This window comes from Cystoisospora suis, assembly GCF_002600585.1.
Source record: "Cystoisospora suis strain Wien I chromosome Unknown contig_542, whole genome shotgun sequence".
Taxonomy (NCBI): domain Eukaryota; phylum Apicomplexa; class Conoidasida; order Eucoccidiorida; family Sarcocystidae; genus Cystoisospora; species Cystoisospora suis.
This window is the reverse complement of record NW_027153343.1, coordinates 45,853-64,447: the sequence shown is the minus strand read 5'-3', so window position 1 is coordinate 64,447 and position 18,595 is coordinate 45,853. Positions and strand designations below refer to the sequence as shown.

At 45.0% G+C, this 18,595-nt stretch overlaps 2 protein-coding genes across 2 annotated transcripts; one reads left to right on the top strand and one right to left on the bottom strand.

Moving 5' to 3' along the window:
- Window positions 1-1,103: 1,103 nt before the first annotated feature.
- On the top strand, window positions 1,104-13,915 carry CSUI_001370 (uncharacterized protein). The gene is made up of 11 exons (XM_068061576.1): window positions 1,104-2,321; window positions 3,349-3,498; window positions 4,113-4,335; window positions 5,142-5,403; window positions 6,035-6,225; window positions 7,158-7,312; window positions 7,900-8,233; window positions 8,529-9,358; window positions 10,445-10,558; window positions 11,168-11,321; window positions 12,117-13,915. Exons 1-11 carry the CDS (start codon window positions 2,157-2,159, stop codon window positions 12,332-12,334), a joined length of 2,796 nt encoding a protein of 931 aa, XP_067926453.1. The 5' UTR covers window positions 1,104-2,156; the 3' UTR covers window positions 12,335-13,915.
- A 2,459-nt stretch (window positions 13,916-16,374) lies between these two features.
- CSUI_001369 (microneme protein 13) lies at window positions 16,375-18,289 on the bottom strand (the record flags this gene model as incomplete). Its single annotated transcript, XM_068061575.1, has 5 exons — window positions 16,375-16,463; window positions 16,600-16,678; window positions 16,808-17,397; window positions 17,612-17,690; window positions 17,800-18,289. Coding segments are annotated over 5 exons (1,326 nt in total), but the record flags the coding sequence as incomplete, so codon positions are not given.
- Window positions 18,290-18,595: the final 306 nt, after the last annotated feature.

Genomic DNA, 18,595 nt, shown 5'->3' with positions numbered 1-18,595 from the left:
TTCTTGCGGCAGCCTTTACACAGACCGTCATGAGAGTCCGGTCCGTATCCGATCGTAATCCTCCGTACTCCCCTTCCTCACTCAGTCGAGTCAGCCTCGATTCCTTGTAATCTAGTGCTGCCATGTGAATGCTGACTATCCTAAGCACCCTCCTGGCAGCCCACGTAACGGACTACAGCACAGAACACGGACGCGGCATCAATCCACTGTAGTTCCTCCCACGTAGCCATGGAGGACCTTCCGCCTCCGCGTTGTCCTACTGGATACTCACCTAGATCCGAGAAAACTGTCATCAAGCCTTCACGACAACATTCAATACTCCCGTACTTGATAGAATGACAACTTTCTCATTGCCACCATACGAAGAACGTGCCCCCGAGGGCTTAACACAGGGCTGCTTGGCGGGTGAAACTCATCGGTCAGAGTGATGTTTCCGAGCAATAGTGACTCGTCTTTCATTTCCCTCCTCTGGATGACGACTGTTTCTCCGGGAAGTGTGGATGTACACGAATATGGGTGGAACTAGTGGGATCAGAGAAGACGTCCTCTTCCTTTTCATTGCGTGCACTAATGAGGAACCCACAAAACTGCCTTCCCCAGGGTCGCGCCCTATACGTCCTTTCTCTCTCCCTTTCCATCGCTTGCCCGTCGAGTTCGCAGGGTGATCGTTTCTCCCTACCCACCTTACTTCCAAGAGGCTGTCGCTTCTCTTGAATCGCAGATGCTACGAATGAAATAAAACTGCTGCTTCTAATTCTTGTCCCTCCCGTTTCAAAGAAGGATGGCTTTTTCTCTTCTCAAGAGAACCCGTGCGGACTGTTTCCTAGTAAGAAGGCCCAACAGTCTCATAGTGGCGTAGTTTTGTTTGAGGGGACGTTGAAAGAGTTGCGTGTTCCGTTCGACTGGTTTTCCTTTTCTCCTCTTCGTGGATCGTTTCGCATTCATTCATCCATCATCCACCACCAACACATCACCATCCCGTCATTTCCCTCGTTCTCTTCTCATCATCTCCCACCACAACCACGCGATTCGAAGGAGAAAGACAAAAAGAAATCGACGGGTTTCCTTCGCGAAGTCCATCGGTGTTCGATTATTGACTTTTCTTCTACTTTTCTTCGCTTTCCGTATTCTCTCAAGCTCACATCACCACCATCGAGGTGTGTGCAGCACCTATCCCGTTGTGGTCTTCTATCTGACACAAACGCATAAGCGTGTTCTTCGAGAAGTTTCTCCCTCGGCAGTGGTTGTACTGGGTGGTGTGTGATCGTATCCATCGTAGGAAGAACTAGAGAGTCTCCTCTTTTCCTTCTCATATTGTCCTGACGGAGGAGGTTTCGCCGTTTTTTTCAACTGTGTGTGTATCGTCCTTTTGTCGGTTTCCTTTGTGTGTTTGCAGGACCAGGATTGGTTTCTTCTTTCTCTCGCATCCCGAAGAGAAACATTCACACGGCTATCTCTCTTTTCGTGTTGTGTCTCTTAACGCTTTTTCCTCCCCATGCCTGCGTATTACTAGTGGCAAAGCAAGAAAAGAAATGAAAAGGACGACGAGCTGCTATTATTGCTACTCTTGCGGGGCAGAAACTTCCTTCGCACTGTATGACGACACCACTTCATGAACTTTCTTTTCATCCTGAGAAATTTCTTCCTCCCCTCCCCTCTCATAAAAAACAATAATACTCGACTTCAAAACTCACCTCCTTGAAAGCACTGGAATCAATCAAGCTCAAAGCCGTTGGTGTATTTGACCTTAACTCATTTTTCTTCGTTCTCTTCTCTTCTCTGAGTTCTTCACTGAAAGGCACCTGTGCCGTTCTTCACTCGCCTCTTGCAATCTCTCATTACTTCACGTTCTTCTCTTTGCCTTTCCTTCGCTTTCTTCCCCTCTTGCATCATCATATTATTGGTGATTATTTACGGTTGTTTCTTCTCTCTCTCGTGTCGGTTTCTCTTGTCTCTCCTTTTGTCTTCACTTCACTCACCGTCATCTACTCAACAGCCGATAAATTCCTGGTCTCCACATCTCGGCTTTCTTCTCGCCTTCCGTGTACTCGTTTGTCTCTCTCAGTGTCCCTACTAACTCTCTTTTCGACTCTACGGCTCGTTCTTTCTTCTTCATACATCATTTTCTCTTCCTTAAAACAACAGACGTCGCAACGATGGCGGTCCTAGGGATTGATCTAGGCAGCTTGAACAGCGTCATGGCGACAGTCCAGAGAGGGACTGTCTCCGTCGTTACAACTGAGCTCTCAGATCGCGTGACGCCGTCTCTTGTCGGATTCACTGAAGACCAACGTCTTATGGGAGATCATGCTCTTGCTCAGGTCAGTCTTCTTTCTCCCCTCTCTCCGTTTGAAATCTCCAGGGACACCTCGTTAAGTTTTCTTCTTCAAAGTCATACATATGTATATACACACATATATACATATTCATTCCTACATACATACGCACGTCCATATTCATTCACCGTCCGTCCATCTCTTTTCCCCTATCTACTCCTTTCTTATGGGGAAGGTAAACTTCACGAAAAGCCACCCAGAAACGACAAGCAAGGATAGCCTCTTTCTAGCGCATATCGCTTCGTGCCTCTTTCTTCCGTGTGACCGTATACAACTATTTACCATATGCAGTCAGTTTAGTTGAGATGAGTAGACAGAGAGATTCTCACGTACAGTTGGTTTTCTGTGCATGTCCTTACCATCCTTTGTTTCTTTCACTTCTTTCGTTTGTCATCTCATTCCATCTTCACCTCACTGCGTAGTGTACATACACCGCGTTCCGTCATGCTACGAAAAGATGTGGGAAGAAATGCTATTCTTCGTCATCCTGAATCTATTCCAGTCTAATGTTGCCACCTACACTTTCTTGAATCTCCCCTTTGAGAGTGAAGAATCTCTCTCCGTTTCTTCTTGAAGACGAGGGAGAAAAGTCTGCTGACCTTCGGATCCCTTCATCCATTCTTCTTCAATGACGGTAGTATGTTAACTCTAGAACTGTAGGATACGTACAGCCTTACGTCCCTTTGATAGATACACGCATTGATGGATCGGTAGATTTATACATCGATAGAGCTCAGAGGAAGGTTCTGTCTTGGTATTGCTTTACACATGCATATCTTTCTTTCCAGGCTTGTTGATCTTCTTTCCTCGAGCTCCTTGGCTTGCGTCGTGTTCTTAGCATGCAGAAGAAGGGTGTAAAGATGTCTCTCTCTATATATGTATATGAATGAGATGGTTTCTGTTAGTGCGTGTGGATGTGTATAGATTGTGCTATTCGTTTCGTAGCAGTGGGGATCGTATGGGTAGTGTGTATCTACCTTTATATGTGTTTGTGTGTGCGGTGTATGTACAGATGAAAAGTAACGCGAAGAATACTTGTCGATACTTTAAGAATATCCTTGGAGTTGTCCATGATCCCAGCGATTCATCTCTCCAGAAGGAAGTTGGCATGTCGCTTCAAAATATGGCTCCTCTCTCTCCTAACGGTCTCATGGGCTATCAGGTAAAAGACATCTACAGGCACATACACACTATACATACAAATCGACATACATTCTACTATCCAGATATGTGTAGATGTATCTATATATATGCATGTATATATAGTATATACATTTGAATGTCTGTTCCTGTGTGAGTGTTGCCTGGACAGGGAGGGGGAAGGGTGAGAACCTAAGTTGATTGCCTCGAGTGTCGATGCTCCCATCGGTAAAGAAATGATTAGGTCGCCTTCTCTGTCTATCCATGCATTATAATAATACTAGTAATCGCCCTCCTCTTGACATCTTCCTAATCTTGGTTTCTTTGACAAGAGATACAAAAGGCATTGCTTTCCCTTTAGACAGAGGTAGACATCAGCTAGAGACAGATAGATGTTTCCGCCTGTCCGTATCTTTCTTTCTTCCTCCTCTTGTCTTCAATTTCTATCATTCATTCTTCGTCCATTCCGGAGAAAGACATGATGGTGATATCGTGCCTGTCTATCTTCCTTTTTTGACTTCTCTCCTTCTTTTCGCTCTTCTTTTTGTGTTGCTTTCGCAATGAAGATGTATTTTCTTCCTCCTTGCCTCCTTCATCTGTTGTCCGTGTATGTGTGGGGGGGTCTGTTGTATCTAGGTTCAATACCGAGGGAAGGAGATGAAGTTTTCAGCAGAGAGAGTGACAGCCGCTTTTCTGACAAAACTACGTCAAGTAGCTGAAGGAAGTCTTCAGAAAGCGATAAGCGAAATTGTCATTGCATGCCCTTCATGGTTTCGAGATTCTCATAGAACGGCCCTCCTCAATGCCTCGCAGATCGCGGGATTGAAGTGTCTACGCATCATCTCCGACATGGCTGCAAGTAAATCCACATACGACACCTTCTCGTCTTCACTCTCCTGCTCTCTCTCTCTCTATATATATATATTGCTACATCCACATAGATTTGTGTATGTGTGTCTGTAGATGTGTACATGATAACACCTTGTATAGACATACGTGCAGTTGTAGATATCTATACGTAGTTATTTATTAGCAGTACTCTCGCTCTCAGATGGTAGGTAGAAACCTGAGGATACATGATGGAGCAGAGAGAGAAAGAGGTGTCTCACAGACAGCTAAGGTAGACATGTGTGGAGACCAATGAGATGTCTGGGGCGGAGATACAATGTCGATGATTAAGGAAGGTGCATCGATCTGTTTTTTCCTCGAGTTTCTTTCAGCATGAGTAAACGGTAAACACTACGAAAGAGCCACCACTATAGATAGTATCACTATAGATACTGCTTAGTCTTTCAGGGGGATGAGGAGTACGAGAGCAACTCACTTCTTTCCTCTTGCAATGAAGCTCCGCCTAAAAAATCTCGGAGGCTCTCATATCCATCATAACAAAAGCACCATGGGTTGTCTCTCTCTGTCTCTCTTCATTTCGCTGTCTCTGAACATACCTACATGCGTGAATCCATCTATGTATAGATATCTCCGTAGATCAATCGCTAGATGTGTGTCTGTCCGTATCTAGTCTCAGGTCTCTACTCTTTTCGTCCGTCACTGCATATCTGTTCTACGTGTATTATCTCTCAAGGTATCTATCATGTATGTATCTATCTGTATGTCTGTTACGTTCATCGCCATTGTGTGTACCTGTGTGTTTCTGTGTATGTACAGCATGCTTGGACTATGGGATGTATCGTCGCCAGCACTTTTCTCCAGATCATCCTCATATAGCAGCCTTTGTGAATGTAGGGCATTCAACAAGCTCATGTTGTATCGCCGCGTTTTGGTCTGATCGTCTCCGTATATTAGCCGAAGTCTCAGATAACGAGCTGGGAGGTCGAGATATGGACTATGAGATTATGAAGCACTTTGCCTCCGAGTTTGAGAAGAAAACGCAGACCAATCCCTTGGCAACTCTTAAAGCCAGACTGAAGTAAGATGAAAGAGAACAATGAAAAAGAAAGAGAGAAGAGGAAAAGCTGGGGGTACAAGAAAGAAACAAGAAAGAAAAAAAGAGAGAATGAAAGAAGGAAAGAGAGAAAGAAAAAGACGAAAGGTGTCGTGCTCCACCACCCAAGAGCAGCAGTAAAAGATTAGCAGTAGTAGTAGTAGCAGTCACGTCATTGTAGAGGTAGAAAATCGAGCGTGGCGACGGTTCCTTCCTCATGTTGAGAGCTCTTCGGTTTGAGATAGGTCATGTAGAGAGATAGAGGATACCTGTCTGGTTCAGGCCTATCTGATGCTCGTTCTCTTCTATTATTCCCTTCGTTTTCGAAGCTTTACGAAATCGAAGAAGTAGATCTCATATCAGCCCATCTCCCTCTTTCTCTCTCTCTCTAGATCTTGCAGAAGCAGAAAGGTGAAGAGAGAATGTTCTTAACTGTGTTGGTATAGACAGAGAGCTCATACAACAGCCATTCGTCAATGTACATCTCCCGCTACTATCTCCGTGTATCATGTCTCTACATGTTTGCTTGTGTGAAAGGTAATGATGTGAAGAGACTTTGCCTTTTTTCTTCTTTTCTTCGATTCTGTTCTCTTCTTGCTGGGGGATTGTTGCATAGGTTGGAAGACCAGGCAAACAAAGCGAAGAAGATTCTCTCAGCTAATCTGGAGACGGGCTTTCATGTGGAATGTCTAGTGGAAGACCAAGATTGCTCGGGTCTCCTAACTCGTGATGTCTTCGAAGATCTCTGTTCACAAACCCTCGCACCCAAACTTCAGAAACTTCTCCAATCTGCTTTAGAAAAAAGCGGTACAAAACACTATACCATATATATGTATATACGTCTGTATACATCTGTATGCGTATCTACCTTCGTACACCTATACGTATGTGTATATATAGACATCTGCTCTGTCCCTGTCGGTGTATATATCTGTGTATATCCACATCCGGACTGGTAGACTTGGTAGATCCTCGTGTCTTCGTATCATGTCTGAAGGGAAGAATAGAGAGCTTTCTGTTCGATGGAGAGGAGGAGGAGGAGAGAAGAGTAGTCGAGGGTGTTTTCGTGACTTGTAGTGACCTTCCTGGCTGTGTTAACGTCTATCGCGCGATCTCTATGGAAGAAGGGGTCACCGTGTGTGAGCTGTATTTCTCCGTGTATGAAGGAGAATCTCAATGTATGTACTACCTCTCTCTCCGTTTCTAGGTATCTGTCTGCTATGCGAGGAATTCCGATGAAAAGAAAAACTTACATAAATATAGATGTATGCATGCTTGTGTGGCTAGCTGTCTTTCGCTAGACGTGTGTCTGACTATGTAGATAAGTTATGCAGCTTCTGCTGGACAGAATGAAGGAGAGGGCGAAGAATCGTATAGTAGATACATACGCAATCTACGTAGTCATACAGACGTCTAGAGAAAGACAGGTAGCCGCCAATATATATACATCTATACATATGTATTTTTGCGTATGGATATGTGTAGAGGTTATTAAGTATGTATATATGTGTGTGTGTTTGGATAAGGTGATGAGAGGTCTGTTGGTATGTCTCTTCATATCTGTCTATATCTTCGAATATGTGATACTCTAAAAATGTTGTTCTTTTGTGCATGCATGTGTGTATCGATCTCTCTATCTTTACTTCATCTATCTGGCTATACTTTGTCTATCTACCGGGCTATCTTTATCGTTCTATATCTCTCCGTCTTTAGTGTATCTGTTTCTCGGGGTTTCTCAGGTTTGAAATCGAAGGAGGAAGTTGCAAGTGTGGAGATAGCCGGGGGTTGCACTCGTATTCCTTGGGTGCAGCGGTGTATCTCTTCTGTCTTTGGCCTCGACCTCTCACGTACTCTTGCTGGAGATGAAACCGTTGCTAGAGGATGCGCGCTCCAGGTACATCAAAAAAACGTCTCTCTCTCTCCCTCTCTTGGATCCAACATCTCTACGGACAGAGATATATGTGTATTGCCTTGTATCGGTATATCCTTCATACATATATAGCGTATGTATGGAGGTTTGTCGATGCATGTACATGGTTACAGGCTAGGTGTCCAGGGCGCCACAGAAGTAGATTAAAGAAAGATAGATCGATCTGTGGTAAAGGCATGCGCAGTCGTGTATGTTTGTATGGAATCAGTCATGGTAGTAAAGAAATACATACATAAACGTACATGCATAGATCCATATTCAAAACATCTCTATACACGTATATGCTGTCTCTCTTCTTGGGAGTATCCCTGTGTGTGTTCTGTGGATGTATCTCCACCTTCCGATGGTGAATCTTAACATGATCATAACAGTCTTCTTTCTTCCTCTTTTTCATCTTTCTTCTATCTATCTATCTATCTATCTATCTCTGGTTTTCTCCTTTTGCTTCTCTTTCCCGTTTCTTGATCTTTTTTTTCTCACTGTTGTCTTTCCTTGCTCTCCTCCGTCTCTTCTCCTAATGCTTCTCTTTCATTTTTCTTTCTTTTCTTCAGGCAGCGATGGCGTCCGCAAGCTTCCGTGTGAAGGAGTTTGGGTTTGGAGAGAGACTGCAATATCCTATCTGTATCACATGGGATGGAGAGAGAGTAGAAGATCGGCCCTCTGCTGTACAGACACTTACAGGCCAAGGTCACTATATCATTCCTGAAGCAGAAGGGGGAGGTCTGCAAACGCTTTCTTCTTCATCTGGGTCATCTTGCTGCTATATGATTCCACCAGGAGCAGAGACAGATACCATCAGAAAGTTCACGTTCCTTCGATCGTCTTCTTTCACGGTTAAAGCCTCCTATGCTGATCTACCGCCAGGCTCTCCACAAGCACAGTTAGGTAAGGTGTAGATACAAAAGAACCACTGCATGTCTCCCTCTGTGTGTTTTTCTCTGGACTTCTAACGCCATCGCGCAGATTCCTGTGCATATACACATCTTTCTCTCTATATATATGTATATCTATCGCACATAAGTCCTCCTGTCTCTTAGGTGTGTGGTTGATCTGAATCTAGCCATCTTTATGCATGTGTTCATTTGTATGTCATTTTTCCGTGGAAGACTTCTAAACCCTCCGATCTTTTTCTGTTGACCTCTTTGTCATCCGCCGGTCTTCCTCTGTTTGTGTCATTCAGATACATGCCAGATATCGTTAACGAACAAATCATCATCTTCCGGAGATCTCCCTCAAGAAGTTCAGGTGTATGTACACCTGAACTACTATGGGTTACTTCGTTTCGTCCGTGTTTGTGTGAAAGAGAAGAGAGAGGAATTGGTCCCACAGGAACAAGGAGATGCTTCAATGAAACCAGAGGTTCCTTCCTCTCAACAAGAAGGAAGCACAACGAGCAGTACTACGGCTCAAGATTCTTCTTCTACCTCTTCCTCTTCAGCAACAGGCATGGAGGAGAAACACGAACACCCGTCTTCCGAGCCTTGTCATCATCCATCCCAAGGCAAGTCATCTCAATCAGATGGTGGAGATACTTCTGTAGACGCTGTTATGACAGATGCTTCTTCTTCTTCATCCTCTTCTTCTTCACGTGTAGTTGTGAAGAAGATAGATGTTCCTTATCAGATCCAAGAGGCGGCTTGCCGCACCACTGGAATTGAGTTGAGAGACTATCGCGAACAGGAGCTGAATATGGAGAATGACGATCGCGTGGCAAGAGAAAAGCTCGATAAACTCAATGAACTCGAGACCTATCTCTATCAATTCCGCGACCACTTGACTGGCAAATGGAGAGATTTCGCGTCTGACGCAGAAAGAAAAGCGGGAGAAAAACAGTTGGGAGAAGTTCAGACATGGATCGATGATGTCTTGTATGATGTAAGCTCTGTAAGTAAAAGCGCGGTTGTCTCAAAACTTCAAGGTCTTCATGATATCGGCGATAAAATTCAAAGGCGATATGAAGATCATGAAGGCAGACGAGAAGCTGAGCAACACCTACATGCATGCATCTCTGTAAGTTCGTGTGATGATCCCCCCTCTCATCCTCTTGCTTAGTACTCTTTGTATGTCTCTTGCTTCGTAATGACTCTTCTTTCTTTTTTTTCTTAGTATGACGAGGTTCGTCGCGATGGTGGGTATTCGGCTTATACACGGATAAGAGGCGAATAGAACAGTAGAAATGATGACAAGGCGGGGGAAGACTAAGAAATATACCGATACCACCACACCCACGTCTTCGTATATGAAGGAGTAAACGCCAACACACCTGATCCAGTCATACACATGAGACACATACAGACGTATCCATATGGAACTTAAGAGTGACTAGGCCCCTGGGGTGCATCTAGACTGACAAGGTTTGGTCATATACATCCAAATATATACATACATGAACGCGTGTCTGTATGTCCGTGTACATAGAGAGAGTGTGTGTTTAGACGGCGTATGAGAAGAACAAAGAAGAGATAGCCGGAGGTATAGAGATGTCTGGACACGCACGTCGACACCATCAGCAGTGAGGAAGTTAAGCTTGTGTTAGCTAGTCTTTCGATGTCAAGCGGATGATGTATGACCATAGATAAAACGACCCCTCCCTCATTGTCAGATCGAGATGTCTTGAAGTTTCTTTCTTCTTTTTCTCTTCTTCCTCATCTTCTTGAAAGTCTTCGACATCCTAAGAAGAACGCCAAGAAGCCGCGTGTTGCATGCCTATATAGAGAGAGATATGTATTTGTGTAGATATATAGAATTCTATAGATGTATATACATAGATATAGATGTGTGCTGTTCGTGTGTGTATGACTGTGCATATGCGTACACATTTAGTTACGTAGAAAACATCCTGATTAGATACTATGTATATGTATACATGGATGTAGATGTGTGAAGAGAGGTATGCTGTATGTGAGTGTGTATGTATGTGGTAGGCGATTTATTTTGTTTCGATGGCGATGTATGTCGCTTCGACCCTACAAGCTTGCTGTCTGCCTCTCTTTCTTACTTTCTCTGACTTGATTTGAGGACGCCGTATACATTTGTGCATCATGTGTGTGTGTGCTGGTTATTCATCGTTTGTGCATGTCGATTGTCATACAACAGGAAAGTCGATTGTTAGCTCAGAGTAATGATGAAGAGTATGCACATGTCCCTGTTGAAGAGAGAAGGAAAGTACATGACCTCGCCAACCAAACAGAAGCGTGGCTATCTGAGATGGTAAGTTACAGAGCAACACGAGGTAGCTAACTCCCTGAGAGAAACAAAGAAAGATTGTAGTAGCGGTGAATGTATGGAAAAGAGAGAGAGAAGTTTGGAGTTGATGGACTTACGCCCTTCAAACCTTCTCTGCTTTCGTATCTCTCGTCTCCTCGTGTCCGGGACTGCTTCTCAATAAGAGGCGAAGATGACATATAGACAATATACATATTACCGAGTCCTCCTACTCCTCTCTCTTACTACTGTGGTCGTTAGTATAGCTGTCTGTCTACTTCCATGAGAACACCTATCTATCCATCTAATGCCTGCGTCTTCCTATGCGGATGTGCCTATGCATGTACAGTAGATATTGATGGAGTCAGCAAGAGAAGCTATTACGAGCATGAGAGAGGAAGAGGAGAAGGCTACTTCTTTTTTGAACCAAGACACGATATCTTCTTTCTCTCCATACAGACTACGTAGATAGATAGATACACATCTTTGGGACATGTTTCTTTTCTCTTTCGTTCATTCGTTCTTTCTGCGGTACAAAGATTGAAGACAGAAATGAAGAAGCCGTCTTGCCTCTCTTTGTCTTTTTCTTGTTTTCTTCATCTTCTTGTTCTTTAGGTGGCGAAGCAGAGAGATCTGCCTTTATATGTGGACCCCGTTGTAACTGTTCGAGATATGCAGAGGCGTCGCGAGGATCTTCAGTATCTCGTTCATCAGGTTTTCTCTCAGAGACACCACAAGTCATCTAGTAAACATTCTCCTGCAGGAGACGGTAAGGCAAGGAGTGAGGTGGCATCTATATGTCTCTCATAGAGATTCATATCAGTGATGGATGGGTGCCAAGCCTATACGTGTATATATATGTATAGATGTATAGAGACGAAGAAGAGGAAGAGACCCTTGTCGAGTTGCAGCTTTGAATATTGGGTTCCATATGTCTATATAAGTGGGTGCAGATCTGATCTTGTGTACATATATATATATATATATCGCTGCTCTACCCCTAGTACGTCATAATCCAGTATCGATACCTGGAGATATATATCTGTATATACGTAGTATGTATGAGGTATATGCTAGGGAGTGATAGTCTTGGTCCAAGTTTGAATGAGTTTCCTTCACAGCATGAAGAGAGAAACAATGTCGTTTTCTCTGTCCTCGTTATGTTGCCTCCGTCCTCCACTCACGTATCTCCAGATCCCACCACTTCTAGGGTGTACATACACCTGAAAACTGCACATACACCTGATAACTGCGGCTCCTCTCTCTCCTACTATTCTTGCTCTCCGTAGACTCCTCCTCCCTTCTACATCTTGTCTTTGGTTTCTTCCTGCTTCCTTTTTCTCGTTTTATGATAGCGACAATGATAACTCTCCCCAATGATAAGAAGAATACATTTATCCAAATCCATTCTCAGTCGCAGTAGCCGCTCCTAATCATCGGTGTTGTCCATATCTCTTCATTCTTTTTTCTGTTGTTCCTTCTTTCCTCATTCTTCTCTTCCTTTCTTCCTTTCCTCCATCTTTTCTTTCTTTTCGGCTCTTCTTGAAATCTTCTATTCCTGCAGGAAACCGGGGTGGTTCATCGCCGAATGCGAATCCATCCCAAGAAGGGACGAAGAATCCTTCAGGAGGAGCTGCAGGAGAAGAGATCGAAGAAAAGGCGAATATGAGTGGCAGTCAGCAAAACCCCCAGGCCTCGCCGTCGTCTTCTTCAGGGGGGTCTGACGGAGTGAATGATCATCATAATAATACTAGCGGTAGTGGTCAAGAGTATTCTAATTAGAGGTTCCCTCAGTCGTCTTCTCAACAGCAAACACCCGCGTAGGGAGAGAAGGGAGACAGGGCAAGAGGAGACACGACAAGAGATGGAAAGGATGAAAGGAAAGAGATGTGGAGGGGAGGGGATACTAAGAAGAGTCTGTTCGAGAGAAAGAGGAAAAGAAGGGTGAGGGATGAGTAGACTAAAAAGAGAAGGCCGAGAGGAGAGAAGAGTAACTCCCGCCACTATTCCTGTTCCTGCGATACTTACGATGAAGATGAAGAAGATCTGTATGGAATTCTGAAGAAACAGATCGATCAATCTAGAGAGATAGAAGATAGTAGAAAGCGATTGCATGAAAGAAGAGAAAAAAGATAGAAGAGAGGGGGATTTACATAGAGAGGGAAGTGAGTTCTATCATACACATAAATGAATTTGATATGTGTATGTGTATCTGTCTGCATGTGAATGAACGGCTTGTTTTCTTCTTGGTGAGTTGTGTGTGTTCCTCACTACAGCATGTCTATTCTCAATTTGCTTTGCTGTGGTGCCTGTCTTTCTTCTTCTTTTCTCTTTCCTTGTGTCCGGGTCTTCTTTCTTTCGTGGAGAGAGAGACAGGAAGATAGGGATGGAATGAAGAAAGAAGAGTGAGAGAAGAAGAAGAAAGGATTCTTTTCATCTTTCTTTCCTTCTCTCCAGCAGCGTTTCTTCGCTTTTTTTTCCTCACTTTCTCATCTCCATTCATTCATTCTTTCTTCGTTTTCACCCTTCACCTCTCGATTGACGAGAGACAGACAAAGAAAAGGAATATCTCTCTCCTCTTCGTATTCTTACCATACGCGACAAACAACGAGCACATCCGCGCCTTGATAGCGACAAGATGAGGAAAACACCTCTTCTTCACATTGATCTGTCATTCCATACTTCCCGATATATGATACATACATATCTATATACAGGGAAGAGGAGCGTATCTGTATCGTTCCATTGACACATCTTACTCTGTATCTTCTGTTACTGTACACACACAGACACATGCTGTCCACGTGTATTCATACAGATGATTGAAGGATACATAGGTGTGGTGTCTCTCTGTCTTCTGTCTGTGTCTTTAGTATGTCGCTGCGGTGGACGTACACCTGTATGGATGTTGTGTGGAGGGTAGGTGTATGTACACTGCACCCTGGTGGTCGAGGAGTAGTGTGAAGAAGACGAAGATAAACACACTTTAGAGAAGATTCTCGGTGAGAGAGGGAATAGAAAAGAACGATGAAAACCAACAGGATAAAATGAGAATGGTGGTGGACACGTTAGAGTTGAAAATGAATGAATGAGTGAAGAAATCGAATGAATCCAGAGTAGAGAGACAGAAAGTAAGAGAGGGAGAGGCAGAGAAAAACCAAATGGAGAAGAGTACGAGAGATTTCGGGTGTGTTTGTGTGTGTGGAGCTCTTTCTAGTTCGTCATTCATTCTGTTCTGTCTTGTCTTGTTCTCTTCTCTGTTGTGTGATAACTGTGTCTATGGAGTGACTGGCTGTCTGACGAGGTTCTTTTTCTTCTTTCTGATCTGAGGACCATAGGAACGGATGGAATGGAAATTCATCGACAAAACACAAGAGGAAAAGAAGAGGAGAATGCGTTCCTTTCTATCAAAAAGAAGTAAACCTGGTGGTGCCAGTGACGTGATAAAAATGAAAATTAGCAACCATCTATCTATCCTATTTCTTTCGAGGGTTACAATCCCTCACGACATCTGTTGTTCCTTGCTTTCTTAGAGAGTGACAAAGAAGATGATGAAGAGAAGGAACAGGAGGACGGCCTCTTCCTGGTGATGCCCTCGGTAGAGCAGGCGAATGACCCCTCCACTCAAGTAAACCCTCATGACTGCAACAAGTATCACTAGGAGGGACATGCAACGAGCACAAGAGAAAAGAACAAAAGAGACAGGAAAAAAAAAAGTAGAGAGAGAATGCCAGGACACACCTCGACGACTACCAACTTTATTGGCGTGTGTAGATGTATCTGCATGCCCGATGCAGCAGATTACAGGGATAGAAATCATACCTATCACCTATATACACAGATAGATACACGCACACACGTACATAGCTTCATGACAGGGGAGAAGAAAGCAGTCGGCAAAGCGAGAATCCTTTCTTTAGAGCTGTCGGACTTCCCCTGCAGTGGACCGATAGAGAAAGTCTATACATACAGAGAGAAACTTCCCTATGGATGGGATGCATGAAAGAAGTGAAGAAAGAAAGGTTCTTTCTTCTCACCCTGTAGGGATTGTTGAGGAGGATAAAGATGTAGAGATAGATATACCTCCATATACACTCATTCATGGTATATATCTCTTCTTTTTCTTTGACTTGGCGTAGAAGAGGTATTTCTGTCATACACAGGCGACAACAGCCTACTTCGTTAGAGAATCGTGAGAATTATAAGATGATGAGACATGCACCACAGTAGTGAGTATAGTCGTTTTGCACAGTCGATGAAGAAGAGGAAGAATCAAACTATGTCCGTGAAAGGAATTCTTCATTGCAAGGAGATTAAGCATTAGACCCCCGAATAAAATTGATATGACTACGTGGTTGTATTCACAAAAGGATACAAAAAGAAAAGAACGTGTTGGCGTACCAAAGGCTGTAGTGAAGAGGAGAACGAATTCGAGATGACTTGATAGGAATAGAAGCCAGAGACCGATACAAGGCAGACAAAGAGAGATAGGTAAGGAGATAGATGGATGAAAGACAGATACATAGATTATAGATGGATAGAATAAAGACACCTTCACAGATAGAAGGATCTAATGAAATAGAATGATGGATCGGTTCTTTTGCCTGTGGATTGACTGAATGGAGAGCAGCAAAAGGATCGTTTTCCTTGCCTTTTCATCTTGCTAAGCTTTCTCAGCTATTCTCTCTTTCCGTCTTCATTCTTATGGAAAGACAAGAGAAAAGAAAAGGCACCAGGTCTTACACTCAAGTTTGAAGGAGAGAAAGCCAGTTATGAGGGACACACACAGACACCACCACCACAGCATCTCTCATCATCATGTTGATTCTACAGACACCTTATCTACTCTCTATATAAATATATACTTATGTATATGTAATATATACATATAGATACAGATAGCTGGAGACTGAGATAGATGGGTATGTATATGAGTAGGTGAGTAGCTTCTTGCCTCTCTCGCAACACTTGCTACCTTCTTGCTTCCTCATTCCTACAGAGATGTTTATAGCCTTCTCTTTCAATACCTCCCCTCTATCTATCTGGATATCCAAAAGCAAATCTGTTGATTTCTTCTCCTTCGTTGGACTGCAGACCTCTCGGTGACCGTCCATTTCTCTCTGCTTGTAACTTTGCATCTACATATCTATTTTTACGGAGATGAAGATGTGGATGTCTATGCACTGGAGAGTATCTCGGCAATTAACCATGAAGGAACAAAATAAACAGGCAGTCAGTTTAGTCAACTTAGAAATCGTAGACTATGATTGGCTTCGTCCTTCGCTGCCCGTTCAAGCTCAACTGAGCTTCTCGGGCGAATGACAGTAGCTTAGTCCTGTTAACTAAAAGTACCATTCTTTAAGCCGCCATCCAGCGAGTTGCCTTTCGCCAGCCCGTCGTCCGAGAATTCGCTAGGATTTTACGTCTGCAGTTCAAGGTATCCCAGTACAGGCTAGCAGTACGTCAGTGCGCCTCGCTGGTGCCAGTAACAGATGAGAATCGGGGGTTCTCTGGAAGTGCCCACACTTCAAGAGAACCCCCGATTTTCTTCCACGCGGCTGTGCACGTGACGGCGCCGCACAATGGTGAAGTCAATACTTGAAAAAGTCCGGCATGTTGCGTAGCCACTGGGTAATAGTCTCGTCATGACTGTGAAATGGGCCGTTAATGCCCGGAGTAGAATGTGTAGGCAGGCAGGCAGAAATAGACGACATAAAGCCGTCCCCGTAGGTGCCCCGGAGTCAAACAAAAAGAAGCGCTAGACAGCGGCGCGCCTCACTGAGTCAAGTTGCCATGCGCTATCCCGGAAGCATGTTGCGCCGCTAACAGTCTCCCGCAGAATCTTTCATGGCGTCCAAAATGCCTCGACTAGCGTCCTCCAGGCCGTTCGACGGGAGCGGACCGTCAACTCCTGAAAGCAGGACCGTACCCACAAGAGAGGTTACAAGACATTGAGGTCCCAGAAGGGAAAGGAAACCGCCACACCAGTCACATGGTGTCCGGGGTTCAGCGTAGAGCTGTCATACGGGCAGGACAGTCGGACTTACTGCTTCGCCCTCCAGCGCACGTTGTGAAGCCTTTACACTTGTCGGCACACTTGCTCTCGGCTTCCAGACGAAGCTCTTGCTGAAGGGATACAATAAAAAAACAAATGGACGAGGAGTCCGAGAACAATTCAATGCACACCGGTCTCGGGGTGCAGCGCAGCGATTCAAGCACAAGCACGTTTCAGCTCGAAATCCCTTTCATTCTTACCTTATCAATGCATATCCACCTAGGTTCGGTGTTTCCAGAGACGGCTTCGTACCGCGCAATGGTTCCAGGACGAACGTCGTTGCAGTAGTCGTTGGCGGAAGCCTGCCGGGCAGAGCAAAACGTCTTGGTCGCCGACCCAATCAGCGTGGGCAGCTGCTTCCACGTAGTGTGCTCAACCGATTGCACTCCCTTAACCCCACCCTGGCACCTCAGTTCCTTGCCACAGTCGTCAATACACACTGAGGACGCCCCCCTAAAGTCCAATTCTGACAAGCTGTAACATCTCCATTCGGCCTTCTCCTGAGAGCCAGCCCTGCCTTTGTCCTTCCGCGCGACAGCCACCTTGCCGCAGAAGGACTTATGCCCGCTCTTGCAGTTACGGTCAAATTGCCTCTGACACTCGTCGTCGAGCATTGCCTGAGCCTTGCTGCGCTTCGTGTTTTGCAGTAGATTCTCGTCAGTGACGCAGACAGGAGGGTTGATTGGTGTTGGGATACACAACGAGTCACAGGGCGCTCTCTGATTTGTGAACGCCTTCTGCAAGTCCGCTTCCCTTGTAAAATGCTCCTTTGTAAGATCTCCTTGTGTCTCTGCAAGCGCAAACCCCGTTTGACAAAGACAGCGAAAAAGACCGGCTCATGGGTGTTCGTCTCACCAGGCTTTCAATGTCTGCTTGCACCACACCTCTTCCGTCGCAGCAGTCGCGCGCAGAGGCTTCGCCTTTACTACTAGTTACGATGTGGTTTCCTTCCTGAAATGCGGCCTTAGCTGCTAGGAAAGGAAGCGTCGTGGGCGATGACTTACCAGAGCGACCGCCAGGACACAGTCGTTCACCGCCGCAGTTGTCCTTGCATATACCTGACGCCTCGTATGTCAAGCTTGCCTGAAGAAGGATACGGACAACCGCAAGTAACAACAGCTGGCACAGGTGATATCCCCCGTCTGGGTGCGTGACACATGGGACATATCTCTCGAATCGAAACAAAACGTACCCTCTCATAGCATCTCCATTGACTAGTCTCTTGTCCAGCTCTCCCGGTATCTTTTCGTGCAACAGCCCCCTTGGACACGCTGTCGCAGAACTTGTCTCCTGCGGCCTGGATCGGGCTACAGTACTTGGGCACCGCTTTTTGGATGAAGTTGGCGATGTCGCTTTCAGCTGTTGAGTGTGAAGTTGTCTTCGAGTTTATGACTCCAATGCAAGGGAAGTAATGTCCGCAATCGTCAACACATTGGACTTCGCGCCCTCCTGGATTCAAGCTTTCTTTCGAATAGCAACGCCATTGATTTGTCTGCTGAGAGGTAATCCCCTTGCCGTAGCGAGCAAGTGCTGTCTTGTCGCAGAAAGCCTTCTTGCCGCCTGAACACAACTTCTTGTAATGGCTATTGCACCAGGAGTCCAGTTCCGACTGAATGTGGACACGCGTGCTCCTACTTTCTCGACTTGCTCTTCGAAAGAGATGCCGCTTGGTGCGACTAGGGCTGCACAACATCGAAACAGCAATGAAATTCTCGAGGCCATAGTCAGTCCCCCCTTACGAACGGGCGTGAGTCACTAACAGCGGTCCGCCTGGAAGGATCGAGTGAAGTTATGGTAAGTGCCCGTTCACTCTGTTTCACGCCTTCTTTTCCTGCACCCTGTGGCTACTTTAGAAGTTACGCAGTCGAGATCATCCGCCTGAGTGGCTTGGCAGATAACTCCAGACTCTCGCGGTTTCTGTGTCCAGGACGTACCTCTCTCGGCAGGTCCATTCCGCAAACCCTCAACTCCTGTCAGAAGGAGAGGTG